We start from the raw sequence: 16,602 nt of genomic DNA, 5'->3' as shown, positions 1-16,602 counted from the left end.
CTGCTCAGAGCTACGCTACGGAGGCTAATGGAATTTCTTGGTTTCCCTCATCAAACTCATCAAATACATAATCCAACAAATACGAGATATGAGATAATGACAGATCGTTACGAGACAGAGTTGTTTTAGAGGTAAATGCAGAGACTGCTTGCCCAAAAACTGTCCCTGAAGGCAACACGCATCAGCGGTTTTGCATGAATTTACCTCGAAAACAACTCTGTCTGGTAACGTTGTGTTATTATCTCATAGCGTGGTGAATGTGCAGGTCACAACTTGTCCACCAGAGCGTTTTGGAGTTGTTGGATTGTGTGTTTGATGAGTTTGATGAGGGAAACCAAGAAATCCCATTAGCCTCCGTAGCGTAGCTCTGAGCAGCTCACGGCTCTGCTCCGCCGTTCTAAAAACAGCTTGCACCGACAATTAAAGGTAACGAACCTACTGCTATGACTATAGCGATTATGGCAATGGGCCAATTTGCCAAAATGTTGAACTATCCCTTTAAGTTTCTAATCTAATTATATAGATCTAGAAAAAGTTTTCTAATTTATTTTTTTTTTTTTTTAAATCAACTTATATTTTCATTTTATACAAAACAAAACTGATTTTCTTCCTGGAGGATGGCGACTGTCAAGTCAAAGACATGAACAGATAAAAATGGACATGTGTTGTCGTGTGTATGTCGTCAGCTGACGTCTGAGAGAAAGCGGTGACCCAGTTAGGGGCCAGTGTGACCTTAATGTTTTGGTTGACACACAGACAAAATTAGGTCAACAGCGGGACGCTATTCAAAAACCAACATCACATGCAGCGCCCAGGGGGCTAGAAGGCAATTGGTCGATGGGGGGTGGGGGGGGGCAGGTCTTTAACAAGGTCACAGAGAGCAACGTCGTCAAAAGAGCTCAGCTAACGACCCTCAGATCTCAAACATTATGACAAAAAAGATGGATAAACATGAGGTAAGTTGAATGAACCTACAGTAAGACACTGGTAGATAAGAAAACAACTCTCATCTGTTGCTGAATATGAAGCTAAAGACAGAACTGGGCTGGATGATGTAAATATTATAGAAATTTGTTTTGTTTTGTTTTTTATAAGGAATAAACTCAACAATCAGATTGGTTTTAAAAGTTTTCGTATGTGAGTTTGAGACGTACTGTACCTGCGAGACAGTTCCAGAGCCGCCACGTCCTCATTATCCAGATGAGAGTCTCCTGTCAGACGGAGGAAAAAGACGCTGTCAAAGATCCGTCTGTAAAAATCACTTACGACTGACTGACTGACTGACTGCTCCTTTGTGTTCCTCTTCCTCCGCTTCCTCTTTATTAAACACACTGTTTGTTTTCATAGAACCAAAAACTCCTTTCCTGTCTTAGTTTTTACTAAATATTCAGCTTAAGTACTGTATGATTTATTTTTTGCTCAGTCAAACAAACAGTCAGTGGTTAGAGATCCCAGCATCATTCTTCATCTGCCATGTGTGTTGGCTGGGCTTGTATGTGCTTTGGCGAACAATGCCATGTATCATAGACCACTAAAATGAAATAATTAGCTGTGTTTGTGCAGTGTGGTTCTGATTAGCAACCAGCTACCTTTGTCCAGCCGTCCCTCCAGCCTGTCCAGGAGACTCAGGCTCTTGTCCAGCTGCTCTTTGACCACCTCCCCCGTGACGTAGTCGACCTCGCCGGCCTGCAGCAGCTCCTTGAAGGCCTTGTTCAGCTCCTCCAGCTGCCGCCGCTGCAGGCCGCCCAGCCTGCGGCTCTCCTTGATCTGCTGCCTCAGTTGTGACAGCTCCCTGGCCTGCGACTGCACCAGGGAATCCAGTCTGAGGAGAAGACAGAATGGGGGCGAGCGCAGAGGAGGGGAAAGAGGGGGGGGGCAAACACCCACAGTGACAGCGTGAGTCAAGATTTGATTTACAAAAATGAGTTGGTGTGAACTAGGGGTGGGAGAAAGAATTGATTCACATAAGTATCGCAATATTTTTTTTTTGACAATTTTTAAATTGATTTTTTTTTTCAAAAATTGATTTTTTCTTTTTCATTTTTTTTCTTTATATTGTGCAATGTGCATTTGTTCGCCTTTTTTACATATAGAGAGTCCAGGTTTTGAAAAGGGTTTAAGTTCACTTTATAATGGAGTATGTTAATTTATAGGCTCCTACAGTATTTGTGTGCAGATAAATGTTAAAATGTAGCAGTTTACCTCAGTCTATATCTCATTTTGTCAGAAAGGCTCGAGAAGCCTGTTTTTTCTATACTCTTTTATTTTGCCTCTTTTATGCAGTCCAGGCTTTTGCTGAATAAATCTTAAAAACCGACTTACATGTGATAGTCTGTAGACAATCATAATCCTTCAACTGTTTCACTGGTGTTAAAAATGTGTTAAAAATGCAGACTAAAAACCGAGAAAATCTGCAATATCGTGGAATTGGAATTTAAATCGAATCGGCATCCAAGAAATCGTAGAAGAATTGAATCGGGAGAAAAGCATATCATCCCAGCCCTAGTGTGAAAAGAGAATAATATTGATAGCGCGGTGAAAAGTGCTGACCTGGCGGGTGATGTGGAGCGGCTGCGAGCCTGTGGCAGCTGTTCACTCGAGCTTCTGATCAAGGTCCTCTCTCTTTCCAGTTCCACGTTCAGGCGGCTGGTTTTATCCTTCATCGCCTGGTTCTCCCCCCCTTTCCTCTCCCGTAGCTGCCCGGTTCTGTAGCTCCGATCCTGGCCTCCGTCCTCCCTGTGCTTCCCTTCTGGATCCCTGATGACGGCGATGGATGGTTCTGAGGCGTTGGCAACGAGGTCACTGGAGAGGGAGTTCCTCCGCAGGAGATTTTGCATTTGGACGATGAGTTTGGTCTGGGCTTCCAGCTGGACTTTCAGCTCTCTGACTTGGGCCTGAAGCTGCAGCGGGTCCTCAGAAACGCCATAGTCGTCGTAGGCCTGCAGGCTTTTCAGACTGACCTGGAAAAAGAGCAGGAAGAGAGGTTAATAAAACTCAAACATAATTCTTCTGGGTTATACAATTTTTTTTAGAGCAGCTACTCCTCAGATACAGTAAGCCTACGCGGTAATGCAATAACCGTCCATATCTTTTTCCTTTTCACCAGTGGATGCTGCAGTGAGTGAATGAATATGTCTTTTAGGGTTAGGTCCTTGTTCACAACTTTTCACACTTTGTGTTGTGTTAGTACTCATGATTTATCTCTTATCTATTATGCTTTTTCTTACTTCTATTTTATTCTATACTTTTCTTTTCTTGGATTGTGTTTATTCACTGTATCATAGACAATGTCCCTTTCTGAGTCTTTTAACTTATTACTAGACTCCAAGAGAGCTGTGCACAATAATTCTGGTATCACTTTATAATAAGTGCATACTATTAAACATTACACATTAGTTAAGCATTAATAAATACCGAATTCATCATTTATAACACATGAATACTCATTAGTATGTAGTTTATAAACAGTTAATAAACATGTTTTACTTACTCATCAGCACTAACTGTATAAACTACATACTAATGAGTATTCATGCGTTATAAATGAAGAATTCAGTATCTATTAATGCTTAACTAATGCTTAATAGTGTGTACCTATTATAAAGTGTTACCATAATTCCTAATATGTTTCTGGACTGTTTTCTTTGTGCACAAATGGCTTTTGGTTATGAGAACGTAGACACCGCACCAATGTGTATAGTTGTGTGTATGAGCTAACCGTAACAGTAGGTTGAATACCTTGGCTGAGCTGAGAGCTGGGGAGCTGGGGTACGGGGTGCTGGAGGTCGAGTCCAGGTTTTCAGTGGAGGAGAAAGTGGCCTGTTCGTGTTTCAGCAGAGAAGGCAGGCTAGAGGCGCTGCAACTAGGGTTCACACCGACCTCTAGATCTGGCAACGTGAGGAACAAACACAGTCAGACGAGGAACAGAGAAACACGAGAAGTTGTGGGAAACAAAAAGGTGACAGTGCCATGTGGAAGTAAAAAAAGAAAATACTTCTGTATGTGAGACAAGAAATTGAAGTGAAAGGTTGATCGGTGCTCGAGAGTCATTCCCAAACGTCAGAGTGGAAACATGCAAGAATTTGTCAATGCAGAATATTGACAGCCCATTCAAATTTGGGAATAGTGCCAAGAAACACCAGGTTAAAAACCAGAATAGAGATTGTGTGGTTATGAGACCCAAAACAGAAAACATTCCTCAAGGTGAGAGACAAGTGTGTGTTACAGTCCTCATGCAGACATAAAGAGAGAATCTATCCACATTTGAGATTAGTGTCCCCTCAGCAGACAGACATGCACAGTCTGTCTAGAGGCCGTCTACCTGTGCTACTGCTCTCTTCCCTATCGTTCTCACTCTTGCCACTGGTTTCGTAACCCAGGTCCTGCAAATCCACCTGCACGCCTTTGTCATCCTGCTCCAGAGCTGGCGTTGGAGGCAATACATTGTGGGGTTAGGAGGAAAGCATTTACTGTAACACATCTCTTCTCCTTTAAGGTGTTCCTGATCAATCTGGATTCACAAAAGGGCTTAAAGGGATAGTTCAACATTTTGGCAAATTGGCCCATTGCCATAATGCCTATAGTTTTGGGAGTAGGTTCGCTACCTTTAATTGTCGGTGTAAGATGTTTTTAGAACGGCGGAGCAGAGTCGCGAGCTGCTCAGAGCTACGCTACGGAGGCTCATGGGATTTCTTGGTTTCCCTCATCAAACTCATCAAATACACAATCCAACAACTCCAAAACGCTCTTGTGGACAAGTTGTGACCTGCACATTCACCACGCTATGAGGTAATAACGGAACGTTACAAGACCGAGTTGTTTTAGAGGTAAATTCATGCAAAACCGCTGATGTACGTTCCCGTCAGGGTCAGTTTTTCAGCAAGCGGTCTCTGCATTTGCCTCTAAAACAACTCCATCTTGTAACGTTCCCTTATTATCTCATAGCGTGGTGAATGTGCAGGTCACAACTTGTCCACCAGAGCGTTTTGGAGTTGTTGGATTGTGTATTTGATGAGTTTGATGAGGGAAACCAAGAAATCCCATGAGCCTCCGTAGTGTAGCTCTGAACAGCTCACGGCTCTGGTCCGCCGTTCTAAAAATAGTTTACACCAACAATTAAAGGTAACAAACCTACTGCTATGACTATAGGGATTATGGCAATGGACCAATTTGCCAAAATGTTGAACTATCCCTTTAACTTTACATGCATACAGTATGTCACATAATTATTACAAATTTGAATGACTGAAGGGAGTCATCTTACCTCTTCGTGCTGTTTCAGGGGAGGGAGTCTCAGTCAGAGCAGTGGCCAGTTTCTCCTCCAGGTTTTTACAGGCCTTCTTCTTCTCCCTCAGCGCCTTGTGCAGGGCCTCCAGTTGGACCTGGACGCTTCGTGGAAGTCCCTTTCCATCCTGCACTGCCCTGTGGACCTCGCTCTCCTCTTTCCGGCCCCTCTCTTCTTGCAGGGACGCCTGCATTTCTGAAATCCTGTGAGAGAGGTCGTTGAAGACCTTGTAGAGGAGGGAGAGATTTTGATGGAGATGGAGGTTTTGATTTCCCTTTGTTCCAGCAGCAGCAGCAGCAGCAGCAGCAGCTGCGGACTCACTGCTGCTGGATTTGGCTGCTGGCTGGGTGGCTTCCTCCAGTTCTTTCCTTTCTTGCAGGGCTCTCTGAAGTTTGTCTAAATGCGTCTGCAGGTTAGTGCTGATCTCTGAGGATCTAGTAGAGGCCGAAGAGCCAGGATTTGTACAGTGTTCTGCTAGAGAGGCGATGGCGGACTCTGTTGCACTAAGGCAGTTCAACAGAGCTTTTGTCATCTCCTGATTTGAACCGGTATCATCAGAACTTCCTGTTGCTCCATGGTGGTCGTCTGCTCCTCTCTGTGTTGAACATTTACCAGCCTGTCCATCACTGACACCGGTGAGGCCTTGTTGTGCAGATGCATTTGCAGCTTTTCCAGAATCCCTCAATTTTTCCTGCAGCTCTGCATTGAGCCTGTTCTGCTCCCAAAGTGCCTCCTGTAAAGAGTCTGTGTGTCGTTGTAACTCCTGCATAGCAGCGCTGTCACGGCGTCCAAAAACACCACTTGGGCTCTCGCTGTTCGACAACGCATTCACCTGCTGTAAGGCGTCTTTAATCCTCGAGCAGACGTCACTCAGCTCTGGGTTCTCGTCTTGGCCGTCAGAAGACATGAGTGCTTTCTCTGCCACGTCCAGAAGCTCCATGAGATTGTTGTTGAGCTGCTCCTTGTCCTGCAGGGCCTTCTGCAGCAACCTGATGTGGAGGGCAGCGTCCGCACCAGCAGCAGAGCCAGGACTCGAACCGGCGTGTGATCCGAAGCCTCCCTGGCTGTCCAGGCTGCAGGCCGTCAGGTAGGCAATAGTGGATTCTGCAGCCTGTAATGCCTCCACATACTGGCAGTTACGTTGTTCCTTTTCCTGGAGCTGAGCGTGGAGCTCTTCCCAACCGGCGAGCTGCTCGCTGAGCTTGTTGATCAGCGCCTCTTTCTCCTGGCACTCCTGGTGGAGGAGCTCCAGCTGAGCGAAAAGAGCAGAGTCGGCCCGGGTGTCGACCGGCACGTGTTCGGCTTCAGAGTCCCTGTCCGACCCCGCTGCTGCTGGACTGATGCTACGGTGCGAATATCTGACTGTGGAAGAGGGGGAAGTGCTTTGCTCGACTGGTACTGGGGAGCCAGATTCTTCGTGCAATTGTTGGTCAGAGGCGTAGACATCGTCCGGATGAAGGTGCTGAAGTGCGTCGGTTCTTACAGACAGTCTGCTGCTGCTGCTGCTGCTGCTGCTGGAGTCGACTCTCAGCCTCACAGGGACAGGAAGGCGAGATCTGACACCAGGCTGCATTCGAGACAAGAAAGAAAAGGACACAGAGATCAGCAGATATTAAAAACACTGAGTTATGGTTTTATTTAATTTATTTAGGTATTTTAAATTAAATTTGATTGTTTATGTCTTTATTTCATTTACTTATTTATCTTTATTAACGTCATCCACCCTGTTATTGCCTCTTGTACTTGTATAATTTCTATTTTTACTTCCACTATACATGGATGGGAGAAGGCACAGTATGTATATTATGTGTTTAGGGTGACTGATGCAACAGTTGGGGGTGGTGGTGGGACTCCTTTTTTTTTTTTTTTTCTTTTCTTTTCTGATGTCTTTTTTACTTTTTGGGGTAAGGACAGTCATGAACTATGTCATTTTGGTTTGGATGGTGGTTTGTTTTTCTTTCTGTTTTGATATCTTTGTGAATACAGGGAGCACTTGTATACTGTTTATCTTTTGTTTTGATAAAAATCAATTAAAAAACCAAAAAACAACAACAACAAAAACACTGAGTTAGACTTCATGCAAACAGCTGTGGTAAAAACTTACCCCGTGCTTTGTGACGTGCTCTCTCTTTCTGTGCGACTGGCCTTTACTTTGTGGACTCTCCATCCCCTCTGCAGCAACGACAGGTGCGTCTGTTGTGACAGAGTTCTCCCCATCAGACACCTCATTAGAGTTTTTGTCTCCTTTTTCCCTCGGCGTCTTGACCTGGAGTGTTTCTGTGCTCTGTCTCAGCTCAGCCTGTCCGTCACTGCTGTTCCCTGAGGCGTCGGTGCTCTCTTTCTCTTTGCACTCAGTAGATTTTTGTTCTTTCAGGAGACCCCGCAGCTCCGTGGTTTCTGCATTAAGTCTGAGCAGCTTCTCTCTGCAAAAGGGGAAATCTTATTACTTTACAGAATCTCATACTGAAAATACGGAGAATCTGACCACTGCTGAAAACAAAAACCCACCTAAGGTCCGAGACTGATGTAGCCCCGCAGTCAGTCAGCAGGGAGTTAAGTGCCATTAAATCTTTCTTCTTTTCCCTAGAATCTCTCGCTTCAGTGTCCAAACTGTTGTTGCCAGACTGAGGATGCTCTCTACTCTGGCCAAGCCCACTGTCCATACTCTCATCATCCAAAAGTTTTCCAGACACCATCTTAAAAAACACAATCAAAATATGATTTAAAGTCATATTTCAAAATCTCTTTGAAGTATAAACAACGATGAGCTCTTTTCATACCTGTGCTAGTGTGACATCTGTCTGGCTCTCTTTATTCTGACCCGGCTGACGCGTGCCGTCGCCGTGAGCCAGAGGCTGCGTCTCCGGCGTCTTCTCTAGCTGCTAGAGTAATGGGATGGGAGGCGAGTATGACACAGATGGCTCGGTAAAAGAAAAACTTAATGAGGGAACAGAATCCATAAAACACTGCACAGTAACAGCAGAATGGCGTGACGTGTCTAATGTGGCATGGACGAAGAGAGACCATTTCATGGGACACAGAGATAAAAAAAGAAACAAAACAGGGACTGGTTAGGAGAGATGAAGGATAGAAGAAGAGGGTATATTCTAATACAGACAAAAAACACTTGTTAGAGAAATAAGACATGTAGTTGCACAGATTAAAAGAGACATTAGTGAAAGGCTAGTCAGGGTAGAGGTCAAGATGTAGGTTCATAGGTTAGAAAGGCTCTACTAAATGTGGATGTTAGACAAAGACTCAGACATGATTCTTCCATTAGTTTCAAAATGTTGACATATAAAAACATATTGCTGTTAAATGACTTCAAACTGTGAGAAAAACTGGGAAGTAAACTCAGAGGCCACAGCTCGCTTCATGTGCAGCTGTCTTTAGTGGCTTCTAACCTGTTTGCAGGGGCTACTGCCGCCGGCTATGTCTTTGTCTTCCTTGTAAGAGTCATGCTCCGACTTCTCCAATAGGGACATTCGGTTCTGCAGCTCGTTGTTCAAAGTCTGCAGTCTGCTGACACAGTCCTGCAGGTCCAGCACCTGAAACACAGATGCACATTTTTTAAAATCTATTCTCAGGATTGTAAAACTGTTTTAGTGACAGATCTCTCCAGCTGATAAAAGTCTGAGATACTATCATACTTATCATTTTTATGAGGCTATATATATATATTCAAAATAGCGAGGGATGATATTTTCACCCCCAAGAGATTTTATGCTGTTAAAAAGAAAATTTACCTTCTGCTTAAGCTCTTGTGGAGAGAGTAGGGACAAGCTGTCATCCGGTCCATCTCCCACACATATACTCATGTAGGAAGTCTGATCGCCAATGAAACTTAAAGTGTCACCTAGAGCACAGAAAATATATTAAAATCACAAAAAAAAAAAAAAAACACTCCCATCTTGCAGAAACTCTTGGAATGTGAAATTGTGGTATTTTTCTTTCTGGTCGGTCGTACCACCGTCGTTGGCTCCTCCGACCCCTCCTCCACGGTTCTGGATGGCGCCCAGACGAGCCTGCAGAGAGGCGTTCCAGCGCTGTGCGTCTTCCAGCTGGTGTCTCGTGCTCTCAAGTTCTTTGGGGTCGATGTGATCCATACCTGTAGAGACACACAGGAGCAATGTCTCTGGGTGACAAAGTAGGTGCATTTCTGTGTAAGTACTGTAGTACAGCTATTTAATGTATACTGTAGGTAAATCAGACATTTACGGAAGCGTATTGCACTCACTTGAATTTAAAAAAAATCTGTTTTTTCTAAGTAATTTGTTTTTTCTGTTTTTCGGAGTAATTATTTTTATGGTAGTTTTTTTTCCTCCCGTTTTTCGGGGTAATTTTTTTCTGACTTAGCTACAGTATTGAGGTTTCAAAATCCAACGAGAAGCTCCCACCTGCAAGTAACGTGAGGCCTGATTTCAAAATAAAGGCGCTACATCAGGCTGCTCTGATATTTTTTGAGTGACACTCTCTGAGGTGGTGTTCTGTAATAACAGGTACCGTAGTTTCCTTTGAAAATCTACAATGCCGGTGAAAGCACGACAGTATTTTTTATTGAGCGTATCCATGGATGTACAGTGTCTCATGGATCTAAGATATAATAGATCTTAGAGAAGAAGTGGAGGCTGGACCGCAGTGGTAAATGTTACTTGCCGGTGGGAGCTTTTGAAATCTCGTCAAGTCAGAAAAAAAATTACTTCGAAAAACAGGAGGAAAAAAATTAGCCAGAAAAACAGAAAAAAAAGAGTTTTTTTTTTTTTTTTCAAGTGAATGCAATACGCTTCCGTAGAAATTCAATGTAATTTCAAGCAAAAAAGAAAAATGAATGGTACTTTACATCTGTGCCAAATTAATGTGAATTAAACATGTTTTGGGGACAATTTCATTTCATTTTATGCATCTTATCATGCTTATTGGACACAAGAAATCCTTACATTAATATTACTGAATAAGTCAAAGGGCTGCATTGTGTAAAGAGAATTTACGGTAAGTATCTATAGCCATATAAACAAACACTCAAAGAACAAAGAGTAAACAAAGAATATAAGAAGAGTCTGTTTTTGTTGTTGCCTACATATAGTAATTGTGCACACGTGCAAAAGCTGTATGCAAATTATAATGATTATATCACTAAAAGAAGTGGAAACCTCATCAGTGGTAATTACTGTGGCTACATCTATTTTGCATTCAGTGTGAATGTGAGCTGTGGGCCTGTTACTTACAGCTGACCTATTTATACACCTGGCTCTGTTTAGACAGGGGAGGGGGGATGAGCATGCACTTGACATGCACACACACACGCAGCGTGCACATGCATGTGGACAGACACTAAAGTCATTTGGCTTAGACGACTAACTGAATGCACAGTGCCGCTTGTAATCAGCCCGCAGCACTAACTACATTAGCTATGTGACGTCATAAGACAATAAGGTTAGGATTTTCTGTTAGGATTAATTTCAGAGTAGCTACTCAACATTAAGATACTCTGTCATTCTATGTCCGTACAATTACATTTAATACCTTCCTATAGATGTTATATAATGACATGCTTATGCAACTGATCTAATTCATGTCACAGATGGTTGGATGGGTTGCATTAATAGCCAGAGGGGATGTTAAGAGAGAGAGGTGTTGGAGTCAACGGACAACCAAATGATTTAATGGATGAGTCAAAACAAGCAGACAGTGTTAACAGTGGGAAACAGAGAGAAGAGAGGCCACAGCAGCCTTTATTTGCATTTTTTTTATATAAATAAAAATGACAGACAAAGTAGGAAACAGTATAGACAAGTGTGAAGCCTTTACATTTGAAGAATGAGAGAAAACAGGACAAACACATGCAGATGAGGAGGTGATGATGTGAAGAACAGTAAACAGAGAGAGAGAACAAAGTGGAGGAGTGATGGGACCAGGTGTACATGCAGAATGAAGTGACACATGGAAGAAAAGGAGTTATTATTGGACCAAACGCACGGAACAATGAGGACAGGTGTGTGTATGTGTGTTTATGTGTTCACTAGGAGCTATGGATGTATGTATTCCTGAGCTACTGAGTCCTAACCGTTCTACCGACTTCAGGTTTCTTTTTCTGTTTTTCTTTCATGTGTTCTTATTTTGGACTTTTTGTTTCTGTCACTCCCCGCTGTCATCTACCACCCAGTGTGTTTGCACTGCACCTTCTCTCAGTCTGGCTCTGTGTATCTCTCTCTCCAGGTCGTCCCTCAGTTCCTCGTTAGTTTTGATGCTGTCCTCGAGCTGCTGCCGGAGGAGCTGCACCGCTGTCAGTTCCAGCTGCAGAGCATGGAGACGCTGGGCACTGCAAAACACACACACATATAGTATACTCAAAGTAAGATTTATTCATCCATAAAATCATCTTTTTTTTTCACTTCATTGCAATGATACTTTGTTGTTGTGAACATTTCCCCTACCTGTCCTGCTCCTTCACAGTTCTGACCAGGCTTGAGTAGAGCTGCTGTTCAGCTCTTAGAGCTTTGTTCAGAGCATCTTGCTCCTGCTGCAGGGCTATAAGGTTGGGCAAAACCTTCAAAGAGACAGAAAATAAAGAAGCAATGGTTTTAATATTATAATAATAATAATAATAATAATAATAATAATAATAATAATAATAATAATAATAATAATAATAATAATAATAATAAACTTTATTTGTATAGCACCTTTCAAAACAGTCACCGTCATCACAAACATTTAGAAAAACATAAAACCAATCAGGATGAAAGCGTAAAACCATAACCAGCAGTATTGATAATAAAACAAATAGAATAAATGGAGTAAAAAATAAAAACAATAAGGGGGCAGACAACAGAGCATGAAGTGACATATAAGTTTTCTGTTTTTGGTTTAATCAGCAGAAAAGTATGTAGAGTGGTTAGTTTACCTCTTGCTGGCTGTCTCCACCAATTATAGTTCTCTCTCTCTGTGGGAGCCCGGGGAACGATCTTTCCATGTCAGAGCCAATAACCTGATCCAGAGTATGATCAGCCCGGCTGTCCCCTCTCTGACCGAGCCGCTGGTGAAGAACCTGCTCACAGACAAAAGGGAAACATGAGAGAGATCAGACTGCCGGAGGGGTCACGGAGTTCAAAAGATCAAAAGCTCCTTATTCAAAGCTGCTGCGTCTGAGTCTGTGAAAGGAATGAGAGGATCCTCACATTGATAATCTCATCCTTGGTCTTCAGAGTGGCAGTCAGAGACTCAATATTAGCAGCTTGGCCTTCAGTGCGACCCTCCAGCTCAGATATCAGTGACTGTAGCTCTGCCAGGGAAATCTGGAAGGAGGAAATAACACGCGGTGTCAAACGTGTGGCCCAAACCCATAAGGACCACTCTCAATCACTTGTTGATTTTTTATTTATTATTTATTTTCTTTTATTTACTTGTTTATCATGCTGTTTTGGTTTAATTAACGACTATTTTTCTTACTATTCTAATTGTGTCACTTTTTTATTTATATAAATATTGATATGTATGTGATGCATGTAATACAAGTAATTGCATACCAACTCAACACAAGATTGTGAAAATGGTGCAGTAATATTGTTGCAGGGATGGGGCTCCGTTGGAGCGGGTGGGGGTGGGGTGGGTGGGGGTTGTTGTTTATATTTGTATTACTCCTGATCATTTATACTTTTGAATTTATGTACTCTGTACATTATCTTTGTATGTACAAATATAAATAAAAAGACTTGGAGTAAAAAAAAAAAACGTGTGGCCCACGGGGATGAATGAGGGATGAATTTGCCAAGAGTGAAAATTACACTGAAGACAAAAGAGGCATAATATTGTTTAAATTGCACATTTTTTCTCAAAAAATAATTTCAGGTTGTTCAGAATATATCTGTAAAAGGTGTAAACATTTAATAATGTACTTCTTTGCACTGAAACAAAGGGAAACATTTAGAGTTCTCATTATTTATAGGTTATTCTGCTATTATTTAAGTGGTCTGGCCCACTTGAGATCAAATTGTGCTGTATGTAATAAAAGGTATTCATTTGAAAAAACAAAGACACAAAAGTATCCAGATTATGGACATAATTAAATACATATAACCAACTGACCTTCAGTTCATTTTCCCTCTTCAGAGCTTTGTTAAGTGCTTCAGTTTTCTGAGCTAGCTCCTTCTTCAGGATGACGACTGTCTTCTTGGAGTGGGGAATGTTCTCCACGTTATCCTCACTATTCCTCCTGGACAGCTCAGCTGCAGCACAGACAAAATAGAATCAGATGTAGGACTGACATGTATTATTTTTATTGATAAATATCCAGTGAGCAGGTGTAAAAGGTCTAAAGGCCTTACCTTCCCTCTCGTCCAGCTTCTCCTGCATGATCTCGATAGTTTGTCTTAGCTCCAACACATGATCTGGTTCCTCCCTCTGCCTCATCTCTATCAGGATCTGGTCCCTCTCCTGACCACGCAGCAGAAGCTTCTGCAAATTTACCACAAAAAAAAGGTGTAAAGCTTGCTCACTCAGCCATGTAAAACAGAAACATAAACCTAATACATACACCAGGTTTCAGATGAGTCACAGAGTAATTCGAAATCAGAATGCAGGAAAGGTCATTTTCTTTGTGACTTTTGATTTCCTCTCCTTGTTAGGCTTCCAAGTCGAGCACATTTTACAGCTGAGTGACTGTGTGTAGTATCCCAGAGGAGCTTACATTGATGAGGCTGTCTTTTTCAGCAAGCGCAGCTCTGAGATCTGCAGTCTCCAAACAACCCTCCTGGGCCGTTCTGGAGCTCTGCTTCTCGGCAGTGGCAAGCTGCTGCTGCCTGTCAGACAGCTGCTTCTTCAGTTCCTGGATCTCTTGAGTACGCTCCGACAACATGCGGTTGTAGTGCTCGGCGGAGTCCTGAACAAAAGAGCGGATCAAAGCGATCAAAGAGGCTGAATGAGGACGTTTACAGGTGATAAATCAGTTCCCCTGAATGATTCAATAAGAAGACCAGTGACATTTTTTTTTCTCTATGAGCTGCTGACCTTTTGAAGTTGGTCCTTGCTGCTAATTGTAGCCAGGAGTCCCTCCACGGCGCTCTCATTGTCAGCAACCAGCCGTTCCCTGTCCTTCACAGCCTCTGCCAACATGGCCTCTGTGACCTTTAACCTCTGGCCCATCTGTTCAGCAAGGTCACGCGCATGAGTCTGTGACTGGCTAAGCATGGACTCGGCCATTTCCTACAAAGGTAAACAGAGTAGAAGACACATGTAAGGTTAGGGCCGCTCAGGTTTGAATGGCGAAACATGAACATATCTGACAAGAACTGAGGTATTTGTCAACTAACATCCATGTCCTTCGTCTTGCCCTCCAGAGAAAGCCGAAGCTGGCTGATGATGGCGTCCTTCTCCCTCAGCGACCTGTTGAGGTTATCTTCAACGTCTTGCTTGGCTCTCTGCAGGTTTTTCAGCGTGTTTGCAAGATGTTGCAGCTCCACATCCTTCTCCTTGATCAGACTGTCAAAACTCTAAAATCAGAGGAATTGACACACAGATTAATGGAATTGAAGTCCAACTGAAAAACACAATTATCTGGCTTTTTTTCTGGTGATAGTTACTCACATTGATGGTTTCCTCATTGTGAGAGATGAGGTTATTTAGCCTATCCAGATCTCTTTCTTTCTCCCTCAGAGACAGCTGCAGCTGGTGAATCTCATTGTCCTTTTCCTCAATGGCAGCAAACTTCTCATCCAGCGCTTGCTGTGAGAAAGCAAACAAAAGACTGTCAAAATCAAATTATATTCACCATGGTGAGACGATTACACAGAAGGAATCCACACCTCCAGAGCCTTCTCCTTCTCTTTTAGTCTTTGCCGCAGCTTGGAGAGCACGCTGTCGTTTCCCCCTGGACTTTTACTTTGCTCAAAGTCTCTGACCATGTTTATGTACTCCTGGTGAACACAAAGAAAACACATTAATAAACACAAAAGGTTTTAATTTGATCTAGAAATACTCAAAAGTTTCATGTCGCTGCTTCACCTGTAGCTGTTGCTCTTTGTCCGCCAGAGTGGACGTCAACCGGCCGATGGTGACCTCGTGGGCCTGCAGTTTCCTTTTGGTTTGATCCAGCAGCTCCTGGTACTGCTGCTCCAGAGCGTTCTCCCTCTCCCCGATCTCACCGCTCAGCTTCTTCAGCTGATTGTTCAGATCCTGGTGGGGGGAAATGACAATACTGTCACTCAAAAGCAGAAACTTGTAAGGGCACAAGTAAAGGGCTTTATTGGAAATATCTTTACATTTAGGGCCTTGTCTCCTTTCTTCTTCTGCTGTTGCAGATCCTCCAGTTCCACCTCCAGTTGGTCCTTCGATTGCTGCAAGTCGCCCAGCTCTTGCTCTTTCCTGTCCAGGGCGCGCTGTAACTTCTGGCCTTCCAGCACCTTGACATGGTGATCCCCCTGGAGTTGAGCCAGCTCTGTTTGCTTTGCCATTAATAGATTTTGATGTTCTTCTACTCCCTGGAGGAGATATGCAACAAACATTTATCTTTACAGACAATTTGCAGAGGCTCCATTTTTTTTTAAAATTAGCCAATAAGATAGATTCTCTTCATTGTTTCTTTAACATCAGCTCTTATATTCTCAGCAAAATCATGCACACACAGAAATAAAGGTTTACATGATTATACAGAGCCAAGGTTTGGTTCTGTATAACAAGGTGCGAAGCTTGCCTGGTATTTCTGCAGTTGGGCTTTGTGTGCCGCCTCTCTGGCCTTGGCCAAAGCATCATCCCTGTCCTCAATCTCATGACACAGTTCTGCAATCTGCGCAATACACAGAGAAAGACAGACAGGTTGGTGTTAGCGCATTGCATAACACAGACTACACGGAAACCACAGACAGGTTGGAAGTTTCGTAATAACAGCTGTTACAGCGACCACAACAGATCAAATACAGCACCAAACTCACCTCTTTCTCCTTTTCTTTGAGGACCTGGCTCAGCCCCTGGATTGTTTTGTCTCGTTTCAGAGCGTTTTTCTTCTCCGAGTTGAGTTCATTCTCCTTCTCCTCCAACCTTCCCGACAGGGTCTGTTTACATAAAATTAGGATATTATTTAGAAAAATAAACCCCTCTATCCAACACAAGCACTCTTTTGGCAAAAAATCCTTAAATGTTGTTTTGATTTAGTCGTCTCTGTGTACCTTGTTCTGAGTCTGAGTGTCCTCCAATGTTTTTGTTATGTTCTCATTGCTGCTTTTCGCCTGTGTGAGCTCTTCGGTCAGGTGCCTGTTGACGGACTCCAGTCGGCTAACCTCGCTCTTCTTCTCAGCAAAATCCAGAAAGAACACAAACATGGGAAG

The 16,602-nt window shown here is 43.0% G+C and overlaps 1 protein-coding gene across 11 annotated transcripts in view; it reads right to left on the bottom strand.

Annotated features, from left to right (window-relative positions):
• Window positions 1–16,602, bottom strand: part of cdk5rap2 (CDK5 regulatory subunit associated protein 2) — a 39,001-nt gene that overhangs the window by 11,009 nt on the left and 11,390 nt on the right. For 8 of the 11 annotated variants that reach the window (XM_083982906.1, XM_083982899.1, XM_083982900.1 and 5 more), the window contains 28 exons: window positions 16,444–16,563; window positions 16,210–16,329; window positions 15,972–16,064; window positions 15,541–15,759; window positions 15,284–15,454; window positions 15,085–15,195; window positions 14,867–15,004; window positions 14,593–14,772; window positions 14,291–14,485; window positions 13,971–14,162; window positions 13,609–13,738; window positions 13,370–13,509; window positions 12,463–12,579; window positions 12,189–12,332; window positions 11,719–11,831; window positions 11,464–11,603; window positions 9,252–9,392; window positions 9,031–9,140; window positions 8,689–8,832; window positions 8,065–8,166; window positions 7,793–7,980; window positions 7,389–7,707; window positions 5,264–6,851; window positions 4,322–4,423; window positions 3,739–3,887; window positions 2,551–2,960; window positions 1,590–1,822; window positions 1,160–1,211 (listed from right to left, as the gene is read on the bottom strand). In XM_083982906.1, the coding sequence (XP_083839032.1) occupies window positions 1,160–1,211; window positions 1,590–1,822; window positions 2,551–2,960; window positions 3,739–3,887; window positions 4,322–4,423; window positions 5,264–6,851; window positions 7,389–7,707; window positions 7,793–7,980; window positions 8,065–8,166; window positions 8,689–8,832; window positions 9,031–9,140; window positions 9,252–9,392; window positions 11,464–11,603; window positions 11,719–11,831; window positions 12,189–12,332; window positions 12,463–12,579; window positions 13,370–13,509; window positions 13,609–13,738; window positions 13,971–14,162; window positions 14,291–14,485; window positions 14,593–14,772; window positions 14,867–15,004; window positions 15,085–15,195; window positions 15,284–15,454; window positions 15,541–15,759; window positions 15,972–16,064; window positions 16,210–16,329; window positions 16,444–16,563 (5,861 nt within the window). The remainder of the gene's footprint in view (window positions 1–1,159; window positions 1,212–1,589; window positions 1,823–2,550; window positions 2,961–3,738; window positions 3,888–4,321; window positions 4,424–5,263; window positions 6,852–7,388; window positions 7,708–7,792; window positions 7,981–8,064; window positions 8,167–8,688; window positions 8,833–9,030; window positions 9,141–9,251; window positions 9,393–11,463; window positions 11,604–11,718; window positions 11,832–12,188; window positions 12,333–12,462; window positions 12,580–13,369; window positions 13,510–13,608; window positions 13,739–13,970; window positions 14,163–14,290; window positions 14,486–14,592; window positions 14,773–14,866; window positions 15,005–15,084; window positions 15,196–15,283; window positions 15,455–15,540; window positions 15,760–15,971; window positions 16,065–16,209; window positions 16,330–16,443; window positions 16,564–16,602) is intronic. The other 3 variants (XM_083982903.1, XM_083982901.1, XM_083982905.1) reach the window with 3 other exon arrangements.

Source organism: Trachurus trachurus (genome assembly GCF_905171665.1).
Source record: "Trachurus trachurus genome assembly, chromosome: 12".
NCBI classification, from domain to species: domain Eukaryota; kingdom Metazoa; phylum Chordata; class Actinopteri; order Carangiformes; family Carangidae; genus Trachurus; species Trachurus trachurus.
This window is presented reverse-complemented; position numbering and strand designations above follow the sequence as displayed.